This window comes from Heptranchias perlo, chromosome 25, assembly GCF_035084215.1.
Source record: "Heptranchias perlo isolate sHepPer1 chromosome 25, sHepPer1.hap1, whole genome shotgun sequence".
Lineage (NCBI taxonomy): Eukaryota > Metazoa > Chordata > Chondrichthyes > Hexanchiformes > Hexanchidae > Heptranchias > Heptranchias perlo.
The window spans coordinates 30,877,828-30,894,337 of record NC_090349.1 but is presented as its reverse complement, the minus strand read 5'-3'; the positions used below and the strand labels follow the sequence as shown (position 1 = coordinate 30,894,337).

The following is a 16,510-nucleotide window of genomic DNA, read 5'->3' as shown; positions in this document are numbered from 1 at the left end:
GCTGCCCATAATGCTAAATTAGATGTAATTTTGCTTGGTGTGCCTGCATCCATTTGGTATAGGTTTGAGACTGCCCCAGTAGAAGCCTTATAGCCAGCAGAGAAAAGTGATGTTCAGTCCATCAGCCTCAGCTAGATTCAACACCAGGACCCAGAATTGAAAGGTCAGTGTACATGAAATGTTCCACTAATGAACAGTAGTTCCTGCTCCCATAGTAAGGAGGAGATCTTCATCCCATTAGTTAAGCTCAGGTTGCCTTTATTATCCTCCTCCTTATGGAGGGCTTTGCAATAACTGCGGCTATCTGGTTCTCCTGCACACACTTCACATACCTTGAATAGTTCACCAACAACAAAAGCTAAAGAAATGACTAGCCAGATGATGCCATGAATCTAATCGGTGTAAAGGGCTGGGAGCTAAACAACCATCCACGCTACAACAGCCTACCAATGTCTATCAGTGGATACTGGTATTAGCCAAAGACACCGATTTTGTAGTTGTCTGGGTGAGGATCTCTATAACCTCTACGCAGTCACGGCCTGTAAGCTGCACCACTTCATCAAGTTTAAACACATCAAATCAAGGTAACTAGATGGCAGAGAAGCTCTTACAATTATTTTTGTACTTTTTTTGATTGTTCATATCTGCTAATAATGACCGTTATATTCAGAATGAGATGCAAAGAGTGGCCCAAGACCTGCTGTTATAATGGTAGGAACTATACCCAAAGACAACCAGGTAAAGATAGAATTTTATTTAGATAGTGTGGTGTTTTATACCATGGCCTAGATTTTCTTCCTGTTTACTGCTCATTTTCTGGTGGTTTCAGGGCGGCTGGAAAAGAAAAATTGGTTGGGGAGGCTTTGTCCCACCTGCCTAAGAACCCTCAAGGCCCACTGCAATCTTACCCGCTGCATTCAAATGATATTGGAATGCCCCAAAAAACGCTATAAACAGCTTTAGGAGTGACAATACCATCTTCCATTTCTAGGTCTGGCATGCCCATGCCCGTGGCCTCCATGTTGCAGTGCCCGTGATCTGTGGGTGCGGAAACCCCATGCCACCAATGACATTGCTGAAGTCCCTGTTGATAGGTCTCTCCATTGAGATAATGTGATCAGCAATGCTGTCCAATGAGGTGGCATTGAAGCAGATGGTTTGTATGGCAGCAGTCTGAATTTGGTGGGAGATGCATAGATTAATATAAAGGCATGAGATGCTGCACTACAGAGGACCATGGAACTGCCATTCACTCCAAGGCTGACTCCATTGGAATGATTCTCCTCTCCTTTGCATCCAGGAATGCTCAGTTCCTTGGAGCAAAACAGAGGAAAAACTTATACCAGGCTTCCGCCTCCTTTACATTCCCCAGGGATTCCCAGGGAATCTTGTCTGAGGGGGAGGCAGAGAAGTTATGCTCCAAGAACATGCAGCTATACTAATGAGGTGTAAAAGGGCATAACCGGCCCCATCGCCTTGTTCCCTATCATAATGCCAGAAGAGCACCATTTTGAGGGGCACCCAGAAGTGGGCCTGAGACTGTGTATCAACCCCTTTCCGACTGGAACATTGGAGAGCAATAGGCAACAAGAATGGAGGCCAGATAAAAGGTAAGTGCCTTTCTTTTACAGGTACTAGGCTCCGTGTTGGCAGCAGGAATCCTACCCCGAGCCCGCTGGGCATTAATAACGATTCTTGACCCAAGGAAGTAGGTCATAAATGGGGTGAATTTAGAACTGCGGGAGGAAGTCCCACCCTGCTGGAACTCTGCCCTGAAGATGATAATTTCGGCTAAGTTTTTAGTGATACTATAAACATAATAGGAACATTTCCTACGTAAATTATTTCTAGCAAATTGTAAAAACATTCTTTTCGTAAAGATTGGTTTACTCACTCCCTACAAAAAGTGACCAAAAAAAACAGTTCTACCATTGATAGGGCTGTATAGAGGGAGCTGTACTTTGCATCTAACCTATGCTACACCTGACCTGGAAGTACTTTATGATGCATTGTAAATGGAGCAATTCTTTGCATTGAATAATTCTTTATGTGAAACCAAGTACAGAACAGATTCCAAGGGTTAAGGATGAATGCATCGATTTTTATTATTAAACAAAGACCTTTAGCGTTTCTCTCACCAAGAAGCAAACATTCAGCTGGAGCCCTGACTATTGTCTGCCTTTTGGACTCTAACATCATCCGCGCTTTTTGGAAGTAATCTTCATGAACGTGTAGTCACCACAATGACACCTGCTGTACTACAGCTCATCTCGCGGAGATTTCAATGGGAAATGCTGGAATTCTTTTGGGACTTTCTCCCCCTTGGCTGATTTTTTGTAGAATCCCAATGATTCGAGAAGAGCAGAGAGCTCGTCGGCTGTCATATCCTTTACCAGGAACCTCTGCGGGAGGGAGAAGCAGAAATGGCTGAAAACATAATTCTCAACAGTGGACAACATTGCTGTGTCACAATGAATCGTTGGCTCAATACAACAGGCAGCTAATCAGAACAGTTATCTTCAATTGATGACAGCAGCTTTCGGTAAAATTACACTGAGCTTAAAAAAAAATCTAATTATTATTATCAAAGTCTAGAGAAGCTGGGATTGTTCTCCTTAGAGCAGAGAAGGTTAAGGGGAGATTTAATAGAGGTGTGCAAAATCATGAGGGGTTTTGTTAATGAGTAAATAGGGAGAAACTGTTTCCCCTGGCAGGAGGGTCAGTAACCAGAAGACACAGATTTCAGGAAACTGATGAAAGAACCAGAGGGGAAATGAGGGGAAATGTTTTTACGCAGTGAGTTCTTATGATCTGCAATGCACTGCCTGAAAGGGTAGTGGCAGCAGATTTAGTGATAACTTTCAAAAGGGAATTGAAGGGGAAGAGCTGTGGGGAAAATACTTGAAGGGGAAGAGCTATGGGGAAAGAGCAGGTGATTGGGACCAAATGGATAGCCCTTTCAAAGAGCTGGCACAGGCACGATGGGCCGAATGGCCTCCTTCTGTGCTGTATGATTTTATGATTCTATTATTTGTAACTGTTAGCTTTGTGGTCTGAGGAGTTAAAAGCCATCATCTCAATGAAGTACTGTTCAACAATCCTTTTTTCTTTACAAGGGGAAGAGACGTTCTAGGCTACAAGGGTCGGACACAGATGCTCCTGTATTAATCAACCTATCGACATCACCTTGAAAAGTGGGTTTCTACAGTGTCACAGGAACACCAGAGATCAGATCCCTAGCCCATCTCTGAGATCAACAAGAATTTCTTACCCTCTATTAAATTGTTCTGCTCCACATACTGACTGTAATCACTCACTGCAAGGCCTGTCCTTACACAAGGGTCAGTGTATCAGTGGCAAACTATTCAGCTCTGGCTCTCGCTCCCTTTTCTTTCTTAGGGATAATGTATGTAACACGTTCATCGACCTATACCCTTTGTGCATACTTCTCACTCTGTCTCTCTATTCATCTCTTTCCATATCTATATCTCCATCTTTGAGATATAGATACCCTGTTTCTCTCTCTTTTTCTTTTTATCTTTCTTTCCACATATCAATTTTTTATATCTATCTTTGTCTGTCTCTCTTCCCCTCCCTCAGTCTGTAATGTAGGATGTATATAACACTTTTACTTCCTGATCTATATTGTCTTGCTCCGTTTGCTACTATCTGAATAAACAGTTCAGAATAAAAAGAAAAACCCCCAAGCTTTCACTAGTTGTGACTCTAGATGCTATGTATAAATCCAAATATAAGCAGAAAGCGACCTTAACAACTTCATCCTTCAGGTTATAGAAGATGAGCTGAGGTTCTTTGTCATCCTGTAAGTCGTACTGCAGGTTATGACTGAAGGATGGATTTAAGGAAACTGGTTCAGCGAGCTACTGGCAGTGAACGTGGGACATTCTGAGGACTCATTGCAACTGAGGCTAACAGCCAGGGCTGACAGTGAAAGTAAGTGAAGTAGACCAGGCCAGGGAAGGCGGTGAGAGCTGGGAGGGCAAATAGCCGAGGCCTAGGGAGAATATGTGTTGGGAGTTAACAGTGCTGAATCTTTGGTGAGGCAGATAATACAGACACTCTGTTACAATGGTGTCACATGTTAGATAAGTTGGAAGGGAAAGGAAGGGGAGGGGAGGGAAGGATGGATGGATAAATAGATGAATGGATGGAAAATGGATAAATGAATGGATAAATTGATAAATGGATGAATAAATGGGTGGATGGATGAATAAATGGATATAAGGATACATGGATGGTTAAATGGGTGGATAAATGGAAAAATGGATGGATGGATTAATGGATAAATGAATGGATAAAGATACATGGATAAAGGGATGGATAAATGGAATGACGGATAAATGGATAGATAAATATATAATTGGAGGATGGATAAAGGGGTGGATGTATAAATGGATAAATTGATCGATTAGTGGATGGATGGATAAATGGATAATTGGATAGATGGATGGATGGATTAATGGATGGATGAATATATGGATGGATAAATGAATAAATGGATCAATGGATGGAAGGATAGATAAAACAATGGATAACTGGATAAATGGTTATATATGGGTGAACAAATATATAAATGGATAAATAAATAAATAGATCAATGAATAAATAAATGAGAGACAGCTTGTTTCTCCATTAAGGTAATACAAAAGGATACTATAATGCCAATCGGTCTAGGAGGAACTGGTACAGCTCTGGCATCTTCTTAATTGATCATCCAACCAAGCTAGGAGCCTGTAAAACAAAATCAAAAATTTAGGATTAACACAGTGCAGAGCTGGTGATTTGGTCTTAACCTGTTGTGGAGTTGGTCACAATCTGTTGTGGAGTTGGTCACGGTAACGGATGTGTATGGACAGGGCCCTTAGTGTTGCAGGATTCCACAGCTTTGCAATTCACCATGGATTTCGCCCCTGCCATTTTTTTATCCTTTGTAACAGCTTTCCCCATTATAGCTCTATTGGAACCAGTGCCTGAGGCATAAATATTCGGTTTGTATAATGGAACCAGTGGCTGGTCTACCAATATCCGATAACTGTACTGAAACCAATGTTGGATGTATCAATATCCGGTAACCATACTGGAACCAATGCCTGATCTACCAATATCTGATAACTGTACTGAAACCAATGCCAGGTGTACCAATACCTGGTAACCATACTGGAACTAATGCCTAATCTACCAATACCCAGTAACTGTACTGGAACCAATGCCTGTGTATCAATACCTGGTAACCATACAGGAACCAATACCTGGTGTGCCAATACCCAGTAACTGAACTGGAACCAATGCTCGGTGTACCAATACTCAGTAACTGTACTGGAACCAATGCTTGGTGTACCAATACTCAGTAACTGTACTGGAACCAATGCTTGGTGTACCAATACCCAGTAACTGTACTGGAACCAATGCTTGGTGTTCCAATACTCTGTAACTGTACTGGAACCAATGCCTGGTGTACCAATACCCAGTAACCATACTGGAACCAGTGCCTGGTGTACCATTAAACAAGGGGTGGATGCTGGGCTGCACCATCGCTTGCCTGCAGGTCTTATGCCTGAATCTTGGCTTTCTTTCTTTTAATTTTTGCCAGTCTCTTATGCGCCTGCCCCTTCTCCCTGGTAAAGGTAGTTAATGGGTTGCAATGCCTTCTGAGGCTCTGCAAAGGCAGTTAGAATTTTTGTCACCTAATTGTGATGCTTCCCTTTAATTGTCCCCATCCCTTTACGGCTGGTCTTCGCTCAATTTTCCTCTCCCACCACTAGTCTGTTGTTTAGAACTATTGAAACATTCATCAGAAGTTCTGCGAATGAGCTGATCCAGGAACATTGAGTGTAAACAGCTCTCTTCCATTTAGCGTGTTAAAAGAGGAAAATCTCAATTTTTTTTTAGATGCAGTTCTGTAGAGAAAAAAGATCAAGGGATATGGTACAAATGTGGTTTAGTCAGGTTAGGATCACATAATAGGTTTGAATGACCCGCAGGACCCCTGCCCCCTTATGGCATGGAGCTGTTTCTCAAATGAGCCCAGTGTTCTGGTCTCAACTTATCTCCTGGTAACCCGTTCCAGCTGTTGATCCATCTCTGCATAAGGAAATAGTTCCTAACATCTGTTCTAAACTCGCCCTTCGCAACTTGAAGCTATGCCCAGTTGTCCTGCTGCATGGTATATCTGAAAGCATTGTTCCAGGTTTGCTTCCATAAGGTGACCTCTGAGATGTCTCTTTTATTTTGAGTGAACAGTCCTAACTTATCAAGCCATTCCTTATAATTCTTCCCTCTGACACCAGGGATCAAATTTGTTGCTATCCTGTGCACTGCCTCCAGGGTTTGGATCGGCCCCTTCTGTCATAGCAGCCAGAACTGTGCGCAGAACTACAAGTGAGGCCTGACCAGAGCACTGGACAGCTTCGGCATGGCCTCGGGGGATTTGAACTCTAGAATAGTGCAGGACATGTTGAGAAGGCTGTTAAAAAAGCATATGGGATCCTAGGCTTTATTAATAGAGGCATAGAGCACAAAAGCAAAGAAGTTATGGTAAACCTTTATAAAACATTGGTTAGGCCTCAGCTGGAATATTGTGTTCAATTCTGGGCACCACACTTTAGGATGGATGTCAAGGTCTTAGAGACAGTGCAGAAGAGATTTACTAGAATGGTACCAGAGATGAGGGACTTCAGTTATGTTCAGAGATTGGAGAAGCTGGGGTTGTTCTCCTAAGAACAGAGAAGGTTAAGGGGAGATTTGATAGAGGTTTTCAAAATCATGAACGTTTTTGATGGAGTAAACAAGAAGAAACTGTTTCCAGTGGCAGAAGGGTCAGTAACCAGAAGACACAAATTTAAAGTGATCAGCAAAAGAGCCAGAGGTGACATGAGGAAACATTGTTTTCTGCAGTGAGTTGTAATGATGTGAAATGCACTGCATGAAAGGGTGGTGGAAGCAGATTCAGTAGTAACTTTCAAAAGGCAATTGGATAAATACATGAAGGGAAAAAATTTACAGGGCTATGGGGAAAGAGCGGGGGAATGGGACTAAATGGATAACTCTTACAAAGAGCTGGCACAGGCATGATGGGCCGAATTGCCTCCTCTTGTCCTGAACCTATTATGATACTATGAATATTACTTTAAATTAAATTGTAGGAGTAGGACAAGGGACATAGGTCCAAGCTAGTAAAGGGTAACTTTAGAATTGATATCAGGAAGTACTTCATATAGACAGTGATTAACACTTGGAATGGACTAGTGGAGGCAAAAACCCTAGATGCATTTAATAAAACTAGATATGCATTGATGGGACTTTCTGGATGGATGAATTAATATGAGCCAAATGGTCTTCCTCATGCATAATTATCTTGCAATCTTGCAAACTCCACTGGTTTGCCAATATAACTCAGTATCCTGTTCGTTTTCTTTATTACCACTTCATACTGTTTAGACATGATGAGCAACGAGTCAATTAACACCCGAAGGTCTCTTTCAACTTCTTCCAGCCAGCACTGGGATCTGATCAAAAACTTTGCTCATCAGGCTGGCCATGAATCACTTTTCATATCAGTATCTCCTGTGATGCTCATCAAGAAAGGCCACTGTGTAATAGATTGTGGGCAAGAAAAAGCTAGCCTGCTGTGTGATCTTTCTCTCACCTCCAGCCTTCAGCGTCTTATTCATCTTTGCTCTAGCTTTTCTTCTCTTGATTTTATCAATACTACTGTGGTCATCTGAACTTTCCCCTCTTCTTCCTTCTAACCACGAAATACACTGCTCTTTCTCCTCCCTGCATTCTCACTGTGGAAAAACCAAGACTTATCACACCATCTCAAACTTCAGCTCAATGTTCCCAGTATCTTGGGACTGTGGGATTCTTACCTCCTTCAGTCTCCCCTTCCTTCTGCAGTCTACAGGTTACTAAAGGGCAAACACCCTATCACTAGTTTATCAATGATAGAGCAGGTACTTACTACTAGTGTTCCTCGAGCAATTTCCATTTCTTCCTGATTCACCTCTTCTGCTGCGTTCTGTCCATTGATGTGGTGGATGGTCAGTGCCACAGCACACAACAGCAATGCCGGCACCATCTCTCCTAACTGTGGCAAGAGGTAGACTGAGAACCACGTGGCACTATCACACCTTATAAAAGGCTTGGGGCTATACCGTTGCCCATAGGGAGGAGACCCAGTTAGCACTGAATAAAATAAAGATTTACATTTATTTGTGGTAAATAGTACGTAGAAATAACTTTACTGCTTTACTGGGATTATTAATGAGTGCAGTTGGCCACAATCAGCCACTCGGTTTCAGCTTTGTCTGTGTTTGATGCAATTTACCTGTTGGGAGATGGTTTGTTCCTGTCCCACCTGAAACAGGTGTCTCTTCAATCTCTTTCTCAGGGAGGTATTAATGTTTAGTCAGTGCAACAACAACAACACGTCAGCAGTACAACTGATGGGCTATTGAGCTGCCAGTATAAAGACTGCTCCTAAAAGGCAGCTTGCCAATTTGGATGTGGGAAATCAGGCAGTGTGGCTGCTTGCCAAGGGCCTGCAACAGCAGTTTAAAGGGGAGGTGTATTTTTTCATCAGGAAGAGAAAGAAGTAACACTGTGGACCAACAGGCAATATAAGTGCAAAACCTACAGAAGCAATTATAAGAGCTTTCAAATCCATTAAGGTGGAAAACCCACAAGTGACTTCCACTAAAATGTCTCCAATAGTTCTGTTCAGTTTTACAGTTCAGAGGTCATAGGAACATTGGAACAGGAGTAGGCCATTCAGCCCCTCGAGCCTGTTCCGCCATTCAATTAGATCATGGCTGATCTGTATCTTAACTCTATCTACCCGCCTTGGTTCCGTAACCCTTAATATCATTGCCTAACAAAAATCTATCAATCTCAATTTTGACATTTTCAATTGACCTATCCTCAACAGCTTTTTTGGGGAGAGAGTTCCAGATTTCCGATCTTTTGTGTCATCATCCTTGAATGGCCTAGCTCTAATTTTAAGGTTATGCCCCCTTGTTCTGGACTCCCCCACCAGAGGAAATAGTTTCTCTCTATCGACCCTATCAACTCCTTTATTCATCTTAAACACCTCTTTAAGTATCCCTTTGAGCATCTCTGGAAACGGCACCTCCCGACTTGTACTGTCAACGGTTGGCATCAGGGACTAAGTGACATCACTTGACCCCTCATTGCATCAGGCAGCCCCCAACAACCCCATTTCCAATGGGAACTCTGGCTGACAGGATTCAAGTGTGCCCAAAAATTAAAACAAAGCAGCAGAAAGTCGGCGGACTAGCAGCCGTTCCATTTTGGTTCCACTACCGCCTCATTTTTGAGTGTAAACAGGGTGGCAGCAGGACAAAAGTCGCACCCAGTAGCTCCAGACTGGAAACAATGGCTACGCCTGTCATTGTGACTGTGACAGACTCTGAGGAAACTTGATCTTTCCAGAGGCGATTGATTGGCGGGCATTCAAATCATCTGACCTTCCAGAAGTTTATGTGGTGGTTTCAAATTTTGTATCAAGCATTGTTGAAAAATGGTGGGGTCCTCAGATTCCAGTGTCACCACAGCTAGAGAGCTCCATGCCTCCAGGGTCTGATCACTCGCCAGTGCTGTGACAACATTCCTACTGTGATATCTTCTTGTGATGTAGTGACAGTTTTTGTAAACAAGCTCCCTTTTCAATAAATTTATCAAACCCATGAGGAGTTGGGAGTGAAGCCTGAAGGTATAATGCTAGCCCCAGGAAGCAAATGCAGGCAGTGTATGTTAAATAATTAACGTAACTCACAACTCCAAAGTATGCTATATAGTAATGTAATATTAATAACAATTTCACAATAAAATATTGACATCGCTTCAGCTTCTATTCCTAGGAGTAAGTTACAGGGTGCAAACTAATAAAGGGATTCGGATGGTTGAGTATATTCAAGACTGAGATCGATGGATATTTGGACTCTAAGGGAAAATTAAGGGATATGGGGATAGGGTGGGAAAGTGGAGTTGAGGTAGAAGATCACCCATGATCTTATTGAATGTTGGAGCAGGCTCGAGGGGCCGTATGGTTTACTTCTGCTCCTATTTCTTAAGTTCTTATGTTATGTTGTTTGTTGCTAGAGCAACTACTTGTTCAGACTATTTGTTTTCTCATGGAGTTTTTACTCTGTTTCCGAGACACACTTTATTTAGCTCTGGCCTGGGTATCTAGCTTTCATTTTTGGATCAGACAGTACATGTTTTGAATGGGCTGTGCCGACCTTTCTAAATGACGAACCAAGACCACAAGTCTTTTTTTTTAAAATAAAACTTAATGACCGAGAATTTGCTCTGAAAATAATGGCGATGCTGACAACGCTCACCATTATTTCAGGGCAAATGGAAGAGCAACTTCCAGCAAGCTCACATGCGCAGTCAAACGCGGAAATCCAGAAGTTGCTCTACCAGATTCCCTGCTCCTCCGAAAGCTGCAGGGGAAAGGAGATCTCGCCGGCTGATTCACCATTGGAATGAATGGACCAGCGTGAAGTTGCTCTCCTGCCCATCTGGAAATGAATTAATCTACACAGAAAAAGGTACATTCAGCTTTTTAGATCTAAGCTAACTTTTAATGGCGTGGTAAGTCTTAATGGCTGCCAATCACTGAAAATTTATGATTTTAATTGTTGGACATTTATAAAAAAAAATTTTGAATTTTAATTTTTTACTTTTTCGTTCTGTCTCTTTTATCTGTCTTTTAATTGAATATTTCTTAACAGCTCTTTATTTCACTTTCTCTAACTGATTTTACATTGAATTTACTGTTGTAGCTTGCACTTCCTGGTTCTCACACTACGCGGCTGGTTAACGATGTGGCAATCTGATTGGTTGAGGGGACAGGCAGTTCCTCGCCCCGCTTATACAGCTCAGAGATGCCTGGGAGAGAACGCTACACTTTTCTCGACTCCCCATTGTAGGAAGTTCGTGCCCAAAAGGCCATGGATAGTTTGTGGGTAAGTTTAAATCAAACGAGCGGTGGGCACCGTTCATTCACTGCTCAGCGCAAAATCCGGGCCAATATTTCCTGTACCTCGAGATGTGCAGCATTAATGAACTTCTCACATTTTCAATGAATTTTAATCGATAACAAAAGAACCATTAGAACTCAAGCCCAGGTAATATTTGTTTTTACATATCATTGCCCTACAAACAGAGCCATTCTTGAGATCAGGGCCTTTTTGAAGCTGTTGGTCAGCTTTTGCTAGTTCTCCAGGTTGGCTTGAATGGGTATGCCATGCCTTTGATTGCTGTGGCTATATTTGCCAGTCTGACCTCTTCCTTATGTCAAGAACAATTGCAGCAAGTGTCCATTGGGTGGTGCTATCTGCTCATGCACTGAACAGGTCCTGCGGTAAGCCAGTCGAGTAAAACAACAATAACAGTGAAATCACGATCAGCAAAATACAGACTCAAAAATAACACCACAGAACTCTCCCAGATCCACTTAAGAGTGTTCGCATCAGGGGCACCCTAGGCATTAAGAGCAATCCTGTGAAAGCATTTTAGAGCAAATTTTCAGTGCAAGATCGCTAAAGTTCCAATCCTCTGCCTTCCAGCCTCAGTCTCCTGTTACTGCGAGAGGGAAGTCCTCATGGATCAAGTCTGTTGACAGCAAAATCAGCATTGCCTGCATAACTCATTCTTCTCAGGACCTCAAAGCTGTGGGACTCAGTCTTCCTTTCCTCCTACAACCTACAGGCTTTTAATATGCAAGCTTGGTGTCACCTTCTTGTTCTTGATTTACTTTTATCTTCTCTCCAACCTTGGTAGTGTGTCCTTCACATTGGTGATTGGCCTTTTCATTGAGGCTTTTCAACTGAATAAGAACAAGTTCCACTGCCAATTCCCTAAAACAATATAAACTTATTAAAAGGATTGGCCAAACACTATTTCATGAAGAGTGTTCTCCTTTAATGAACCTGGAATAAATCTGACTATCAGCACCCTGCACACACTCTGCTGTTAAATATAGGCCCCAGTGTAGCAGCCTAACCAGTTGGCTGGCCGTGCTCAAATCCAGTAAATTGGGTTCTGTTTACAGAGCCACTGTCTTCAATAGAAAATGGCAAACATTTTTGTTCACTTGCAAGCACACAACCTATTAAAGGGGACACTCCAGCAGAACAGAGACATTTCCTTTATCCAATCACATTAATTAACACCCCTTGGCCCTTTAAAGGGGCAATGCCTTCGGGTGCTGATGGGAAAGATTTGTCGCATCGGAGGCTTCAGCAGGAGCTCATGTGATGTGAGGATGCATTACATTAATTCATGTCATCAAGGTGTGTGTTTCTAAATGACCAAAAGAGACTGTTTACCACATTTTGCTGAAGATAGTGGGCCTTTAACAGGGCCCAATTTACTGGATTTGTACAAAGCCAGCCAGCCCGGTTAAACTGCTAGAGTGTGGGGGGCCCCCCCAATTAATAGTAGTCAATGCAGGGTGCTGGAGTCAGTGAAACTTATTTAAATCTCATTAAAGGAGCATAGCCTTCATGAAAAAGCATTTGGTCAAATCTTTGATACCCAGGGTTGTGAGATGTCATGCAGTAATGGGTTTTATATCCGTGTCCTGCGACTGGCAACAAACGAAGGTCGTGAAGCCGGTGCCTCTTTAGGACTCAGCTGAGAGTCTGTTTGATTTGCAGCTTTGCCGATGTGACTGGTGCAGGCTGTCAATCATCGCCCTGTTGTGTCCTCCTGCATTTTAATACATATTTTTGTAAGGTTTCAAATCTAGGCCTCTGTTTCCCCCCCCACCCCCATCCAATATGCAAATTCCATAGAAATCCGACAAAACTCTATCATCTTCAGATAAATCAAATACCTCAGCAAATCTTTGCCCTGAATGGCATGGTGCTTTGGGCGTTGGACGGTGGTGGCTCCCTATGTGGACACCAGGTTCAACACTTTAAACATCCCCCAGCATCGCTCTCCGAGCCCGTTTGATTTTCTTTTCGGATGGATTATGCAATCCTTTAGAAACAAACTGATCCTTTTTTTGGTTTGAAGACACATGCAAATGTGAAAACGCCCTTGAAGTTTGCCAACACTTTCAACTCTCTGTTTCTATCACCTATTTTTTTTCTCCACCTGCTGACAAATTGCTCTAAATTAATTCATTAGGCTTTTTGGTTCTGAGCTATCGGAGGGTCCTAGCTGCCCATAGCTAGAATATGTGCCTCACGGCTGAAGATTTTTTAAAATTCAGTTCGGCTACAGACGGCAAATAGCAATGATCATTAAAGAAACAGGACTTAAAAAAATAACACAACACGTGAACTCTCATCTGACGGGCTCCTCACCACCCCCCTCCCCCCACCCTGCTTTCAAAGGCATCTAAATACCCAACACTCTCACAGGCAAATAATTCCTGTCCCCACTCTCACAGGCATCTAATTCCTGTCCCCACTCTCACAGGCATCTAATTCCTGTCCCCACTCTCACAGGCATCTAATTCCTGTCCCCACTCTCACAGGCAAATAACTCCTGTCCCCACTCTCACAGGCAAATAACTCCTGTCCCCACTCTCACAGGCATCTAATTCCTGTCCCCACTCTCACAGGCATCTAATTCCTGTCCCCACTCTCACAGGCATCTAATTCCTGTCCCCACTCTCACAGGCATCTAACTCCTGTCCCCACTCTCACAGGCAAATAACTCCTGTCCCCACTCTCACAGGCATCTAACTCCTGTCCCCACTCTCACAGGCAAATAACTCCTGTCCCTACTCTCACAGGCATCTAACTCCTGTCCCCACTCTCACAGGTAAATAACTCCTGTCCCCACTCTCACAGGCAAATAACTCCTGTCCCCACTCTCACAGGCATCTAATTCCTGTCCCCACTCTCACAGGCAAATAACTCCTGTCCCCACTCTCACAGGCAAATAACTCCTGTCCCCACTCTCACAGGCAAATAACTCCTGTCCCCACTCTCACAGGCATCTAATTCCTGTCCCCACTCTCACAGGCAAATAACTCCTGTCCCCACTCTCACAGGCATCTAATTCCTGTCCCCACTCTCACAGGCAAATAACTCCTGTCCCCACTCTCACAGGCAAATAACTCCTGTCCCCACTCTCACAGGCATCTAACTCCTGTCCCCACTCTCACAGGCAAATAACTCCTGTCCCCACTCTCACAGGCAAATAACTCCTGTCCCCACTCTCACAGGCAAATAACTCCTGTCCCCACTCTCACAGGCAAATAACTCCTGTCCCCACTCTCACAGGCAAATAACTCCTGTCCCCACTCTCACAGGCAAATAACTCCTGTCCCCACTCTCACAGGCAAATAACTCCTGTCCCCACTCTCACAGGCAAATAACTCCTGTCCCCACTCTCACAGGCATCTAACTCCTGTCCCCACTCTCACAGGCAAATAACTCCTGTCCCCACTCTCACAGGCAAATAACTCCTGTCCCCACTCTCACAGGCAAATAACTCCTGTCCCCACTCTCACAGGCATCTAACTCCTGTCCCCACTCTCACAGGCAAATAACTCCTGTCCCCACTCTCACAGGCAAATAACTCCTGTCCCCACTCTCACAGGCATCTAATTCCTGTCCCCACTCTCACAGGCATCTAACTCCTGTCCCCACTCTCACAGGCAAATAACTCCTGTCCCCACTCTCACAGGCATCTAACTCCTGTCCCCACTCTCACAGGCATCTAACTCCTGTCCCCACTCTCACAGGCAAATAACTCCTGTCCCCACTCTCACAGGCATCTAACTCCTGTCCCCACTCTCACAGGCAAATAACTCCTGTCCCCACTCTCACAGGCATCTAATTCCTGTCCCCACTCTCACAGGCAAATAACTCCTGTCCCCACTCTCACAGGCAAATAACTCCTGTCCCCACTCTCACAGGCAAATAACTCCTGTCCCCACTCTCACAGGCATCTAATTCCTGTCCCCACTCTCACAGGCAAATAACTCCTGTCCCCACTCTCACAGGCAAATAACTCCTGTCCCCACTCTCACAGGCATCTAATTCCTGTCCCCACTCTCACAGGCAAATAACTCCTGTCCCCACTCTCACAGGCAAATAACTCCTGTCCCCACTCTCACAGGCATCTAACTCCTGTCCCCACTCTCACAGGCAAATAACTCCTGTCCCCACTCTCACAGGCAAATAACTCCTGTCCCCACTCTCACAGGCAAATAACTCCTGTCCCCACTCTCACAGGCAAATAACTCCTGTCCCCACTCTCACAGGCAAATAACTCCTGTCCCCACTCTCACAGGCATCTAACTCCTGTCCCCACTCTCACAGGCAAATAACTCCTGTCCCCACTCTCACAGGCAAATAACTCCTGTCCCCACTCTCACAGGCAAATAACTCCTGTCCCCACTCTCACAGGCAAATAACTCCTGTCCCCACTCTCACAGGCAAATAACTCCTGTCCCCACTCTCACAGGCATCTAATTCCTGTCCCCACTCTCACAGGCATCTAACTCCTGTCCCCACTCTCACAGGCAAATAACTCCTGTCCCCACTCTCACAGGCAAATAACTCCTGTCCCCACTCTCACAGGTAAATAACTCCTGTCCCCACTCTCACAGGCAAATAACTCCTGTCCCCACTCTCACAGGCAAATAACTCCTGTCCCCACTCTCACAGGCAAATAACTCCTGTCCCCACTCTCACAGGTAAATAACTCCTGTCCCCACTCTCACAGGCAAATAACTCCTGTCCCCACTCTCACAGGCAAATAACTCCTGTCCCCACTCTCACAGGCAAATAACTCCTGTCCCCACTCTCACAGGCATCTAACTCCTGTCCCCACTCTCACAGGCAAATAACTCCTGTCCCCACTCTCACAGGCATCTAATTCCTGTCCCCACTCTCACAGGCATCTAACTCCTGTCCCCACTCTCACAGGCAAATAACTCCTGTCCCCACTCTCACAGGCATCTAATTCCTGTCCCCACTCTCACAGGCATCTAACTCCTGTCCCCACTCTCACAGGCAAATAACTCCTGTCCCCACTCTCACAGGCAAATAATTCCTGTCCCCACTCTCACAGGCAAATAACTCCTGTCCCCACTCTCACAGGCATCTAACTCCTGTCCCCACTCTCACAGGCAAATAATTCCTGTCCCCACTCTCACAGGCAAATAACTCCTGTCCCCACTCTCACAGGCAAATAACACCTGTCCCCACTCTCACAGGCAAATAACTCCTGTCCCCACTCTCACAGGTAAATAACTCCTGTCCCCACTCTCACAGGCAAATAACTCCTGTCCCCACTCTCACAGGCAAATAACTCCTGTCCCCACTCTCACAGGCATCTAACTCCTGTCCCCACTCTCACAGGCAAATAACTCCTGTCCCCACTCTCACAGGCATCTAACTCCTGTCCCCACTCTCACAGGCATCTAACTCCTGTCCCCACTCTCACAGGCAAATAACTCCTGTCCCCACTCTCACAGGCAAATAACTCCTGT

General features: G+C 44.3%; 1 protein-coding gene across 1 annotated transcript; it reads right to left on the bottom strand.

Moving 5' to 3' along the window:
- Positions 1 to 2,123: 2,123 nt before the first annotated feature.
- On the bottom strand, positions 2,124 to 8,098 carry selenoe (selenoprotein e). The gene is made up of 4 exons (XM_068006347.1): positions 7,982 to 8,098; positions 4,676 to 4,752; positions 3,768 to 3,846; positions 2,124 to 2,402 (listed from the first exon to the last, which is right to left on the bottom strand). Exons 1-4 carry the CDS (start codon positions 8,096 to 8,098, stop codon positions 2,259 to 2,261), a joined length of 417 nt encoding a protein of 138 aa, XP_067862448.1. The 3' UTR covers positions 2,124 to 2,258.
- Positions 8,099 to 16,510: the final 8,412 nt, after the last annotated feature.